The following is a 4,262-nucleotide window of genomic DNA, read 5'->3' as shown; positions in this document are numbered from 1 at the left end:
TGCAGTGTGCTGTGGTGTGCTGCAGTGTGTGCTGCAGTGTGCAGTGCTGCAATGTGTGGTGTACTGCAATGTGTGGTGTGCAATGTGTGGTGTGTTGCAGTGTGGTGTGGTGTGCTGCAGTGTGTGGTGTGCTGCAGTGTGTGGTGTGCTGCAGTGTGTGGTGTGCTGCAGTGTGTGGTGTGCTGCAGTGTGTGGTGTGCTGCAGTGTGGTGTGCAATGTGTGGTGTGCTGCAGTGTGTGGTGTGCAATGTGTGGTGTGTTGCAGTGTGTGGTGTGCATGCAATGTGTTGTGTACTGTGGTGTGCTGCAGTGTGTGGTGTGCAATGTGTGTTGTGCAATGTGTTTTGTGCTGTGCTGCAGTGTGTGGTGTGCAATGTGTGTGGTGTGCAGTGTGTGGTGTGCAGTGTGTGGTGTGCAATGTGTGGTGCGCTGCAGTGTGTGCGTTGGAGCAGCATTGCCTTTGTACATTGGGGTTCCATTCATGCCTTAACATGTGTTGGTAACCCCGGCATCACCACAATGCACCGCGGCACGAAAACCGTCCCCAACTTTTTCATCATCAAATTTTATTGTGTAAAATAATATAAAAAGTGAAAAAATCCTCAAAATTGTTACAATGAAAGCTACAAAACGAATCCTTTGTGATCGCGTTGTGTTCTGCCCAGTCTTCACCCAGATTCATACTCACCACCTGGAAAGATCATTATCCCCCCAGAATCTGCAGCTCGGCGGAGGGAGAGGAAAATGGAGTCTGGTGTTCGGAGATCCCACTCCGGGTCCGTGGGCGGCCATGTGCGATCAGACACGGTCGGCGTGTAGTGTTTTGTCATAGGTTTTTATCGGTCCTGATACTACGGGGATAACAATGGTGACATTTATATGATCATCATCTCCAGTGGTCTCTAGAATTGTAACATTGTATCTCCTTCCTAATATGTATTTCCTGTGATCCTCGGCTCCATCTAGTGGTCATAATGCTGCATTTTCCCCATTCATTATTTATGACTTAAAGGGTCACTATGGTCAAAAACTACAAATAAATCTGCATTTCAATGTTTAATTTCCAGGTTAGGTTGAGGGTAAGGGTGAGGGGTTAGGTGGATGGTAAGGGTGAGGGGTTAGGTTGAGGGTAAGGGTGCGGGGTTAGGTGGATGGTAAGGGTGAGGGGTTAGGTTGAGGGTAAGGGTGAGGGGGTTAGGTTGATGGTGAGGGGTCAGGTTGATGGTAAGGGTGAGGGGTTAGGTTGAGGGTAATGGTGAGGGGTTAGGTTGATGGTAAGGGTGAGGGGTTAGGTTGATGGTGAGGGGTCAGGTTGATGGTAAGAGTGAGGGGTTCGGTTGAGGGTGAGGGGTTAAGTTGAGGGTAAGGGTGAGGGGTTAGGTTGATGGTGAGGGGGTTAGGTTGATGGTAAGAGTGAGGGGGTTAGGTCGATGGTAAGAGTGAGGGGCTAGGTTGATAGTAAGGGTGAGGGGCTAGGTTGATAGTAAGGGTGAGGGGCTAGGTTGATGGTACGGGTGAAGGGTTATGTAGATGTGAGGGGTTAGGTAGATGGTAAGGGTGAGGGGTTAGGTTGATGGCAAGGGAAAAGGTTGACGGTAAGGGTGAGGGGTTAGGTTGATGGTAAGGGTGAGGGGTTAGGTTGAGGGTAAGGGTGAGGGGTTAGGTTGATGGTAAGGGTGAGGGGTTAGGTTGATGGTGAGGGGTCAGGTTGATGGTAAGAGTGAGGGGTTCGGTTGAGGGTAAGGGTGAGGGGTTAGGTTGAGGGTAAGGGTGAGGGGTTAGGTTGATGGTGAGGGGGTTAGGTTGATGATAAGGGTGAGGGGGTTAGGTCGATGGTAAGGGTGAGGGGGCTAGGTTGATGGTAAGGGGGAGGTAGGGGTTAGGTGGATGGTAAGGGTGAGGGGTTAGGTGGATGGTAAGGGTGAGGGGTTAGGTGGATGGTAAGGGTGAGGGGTTAGGTTGAGGGTAAGGGTGAGGGGTTAGGTTGAGGGTAAGGGTGAGGGGTTAGGTGGATGGTAAGGGTGAGGGGTTAAGTTGAGGGTAAGGGTGAGGGGGTTAGGTTGATGGTGAGGGGTCAGGTTGATGGTAAGGGTGAGGGGTTAGGTTGATGGTAAGAGTGAGGGGTTAGGTTGAGGGTAAGGGTGAGGGGTTAGGTTGATGGTAAGGGTGAGGGGTTAGGTTGATGGTAAGAGTGAGGGGTTAGGTTGAGGGTAAGGGTGAGGGGTTAGGTTGATGGTAAGGGTGAGGGGTTAGGTTGATGGTGAGGGGTCAGGTTGATGGTAAGAGTGAGGGGTTCGGTTGAGGGTAAGGGTGAGGGGTTAGGTTGAGGGTAAGGGTGAGGGGTTAGGTTGATGGTGAGGGGGTTAGGTTGATGATAAGGGTGAGGGGGTTAGGTCGATGGTAAGGGTGAGGGGGCTAGGTTGATGGTAAGGGTGAGGGGCTAGGTTGATGGTAAGGGTGAGGGGCTAGGTTGATGGTACAGGTGAAGGGTTATGTAGATGTGAGGGGTTAGGTAGATGGTAAGGGTGAGGGGTTAGGTTGATGGCAAGGGAAAAGGTTGAGGGTAAGGGTGAGGGGTTAGGTTGAGGGTAAGGGTGAAGGGTTAGGTTGAGGGTGAGGGGTTAGGTTGAGGGTAAGGGTGAAGGGTTAGGTTGAGGGTGAGGGGTTAGGTTGAGGGTAAGGGTGAAGGGTTAGGTTGAGGGTGAGGGGTTAGGTTGAGGGTAAGGGTGAAGGGTTAGGTTGAGGGTGAGGGGTTAGGTTGAGGGTAAGGGTGAAGGGTTAGGTTGAGGGTGAGGGGTTAGGTTGAGGGTAAGGGTGAAGGGTTAGGTTGAGGGTGAGGGGTTAGGTTGAGGGTAAGGGTGAAGGGTTAGGTTGAGGGTGAGGGGTTAGGTTGAGGGTAAGGGTGAAGGGTTAGGTTGAGGGTGAGGGGTTAGGTTGAGGGTAAGGGTGAAGGGTTAGGTTGAGGGTGAGGGGTTAGGTTGAGGGTAAGGGTGAAGGGTTAGGTTGAGGGTGAGGGGTTAGGTTGAGGGTAAGGGTGAAGGGTTAGGTTGAGGGTGAGGGGTTAGGTTGAGGGTAAGGGTGAAGGGTTAGGTTGAGGGTGAGGGGTTAGGTTGATGGTAAGGGTGAGTGGTTAGGTTGAGGGTGAGGGGTTAGGTTGATGGTAAGGGGGAAGGGTTAGGTTGAGGTTAAGAGTGAGGGGTTAGGTTGAGGGTAAATCTGAGAAGGGTTCATGTGGGAGGGGCTGTGCGGCTCTAACAAGCTTTGTGTGTCCCCGCAGAGTCTTCCATCCAAGAGGATTCCACGCCGAGCCAACGCCCCATCCGGTTCCTTCTTCGCAAGAGACAACACAGCCAACTTCCTGTCCTGGTGTAGAAGTATCGGGGTCGGGGAGACCTGCTTGTTTGAGTCTGAAGGACTCGGTAAGTAGCCGACGTCTCCAGCAATTGATTCAGATACTTTTGCATCTCAGCGCTGCCGATCTACTGCAGCCCCTTTGCAGCGACTTCCTGTCTCCGTGCTCTCCAGCGATGATTCCTGATGGTGACCACAGTGGAACATGTATGTCTAATGTGTGTTCATCCACTTGTAGTCTCCATTGGAAGCCCGTGTGACAGGGTGACAACGCAGGAACATGATTGGGAGACGGGGACAGAGCGTTGATGTGCAGCCAACGAAGGAGCGAGTGCTTGTAGACAGGATGTGGCTGAAAGAGGCTGCAGGAGATCAGCAGCACTGAGATGGGGATATGGGTGGAGACGGTGTTTGTTTCGGGTTTATTTCTCCTCCGTATAGTTTTGCATTGAAGGGTGAAAAGCAGAGTCGGCGGCTCTCAGAAAATCTGTTTTATATTTGACTCCAAAAGAAACAATTTCTGGAAAAATGTCAAATATGAGACAGCAAAGAAAACATCTTTTATGTCTGATGAGAGTGAGGAGTCTATTTCAGGTCTGAGCGTCTTTATCAGAGCCGATCGAAGGGCTGAGCGCATGACTGATAGATAACGCCACCGGGGAGCGCGGGATAATGGCGGCTCTGTGTGCGGGGGATGAAAAGCCTTCTGTCGGCTGACACCAGATACTCCGCCGCCTCCTCCATTCAGCGTCTTTGTGAGACTGACTCGCCGTATCTCCGCCATCATCTCTGCCATTGTATCAGAGCCGCGGCTCTCCGACGAATCAGATCTCCGGGGGACTCCGCGCATTGTCAACGCTCGCCGATGATGAGCGTGAGCGGCCATCGGGTCTCTGAAGGCCACATTGTGC

General features: G+C 52.1%; 1 protein-coding gene across 1 annotated transcript in view; it reads left to right on the top strand.

The window, feature by feature from the left end:
• Positions 1 to 3,427, top strand: part of GAS2 (growth arrest specific 2) — a 10,885-nt gene extending 7,458 nt beyond the window's left edge. The window contains exon 4 of the mRNA XM_018575457.1: positions 3,278 to 3,427. Coding sequence (XP_018430959.1) covers positions 3,278 to 3,427 — 150 coding nt within the window. The remainder of the gene's footprint in view (positions 1 to 3,277) is intronic.
• The last annotated feature ends 835 nt before the right edge of the window (positions 3,428 to 4,262 follow it).

Source organism: Nanorana parkeri, unplaced genomic scaffold, assembly GCF_000935625.1.
Source record: "Nanorana parkeri isolate BGI_ZX_2015 unplaced genomic scaffold, ASM93562v1 scaffold3961, whole genome shotgun sequence".
NCBI lineage: Eukaryota > Metazoa > Chordata > Amphibia > Anura > Dicroglossidae > Nanorana > Nanorana parkeri.
Note: the sequence above shows the minus strand (reverse complement) of the source record. Positions and strands in the feature narration are given on the sequence as shown.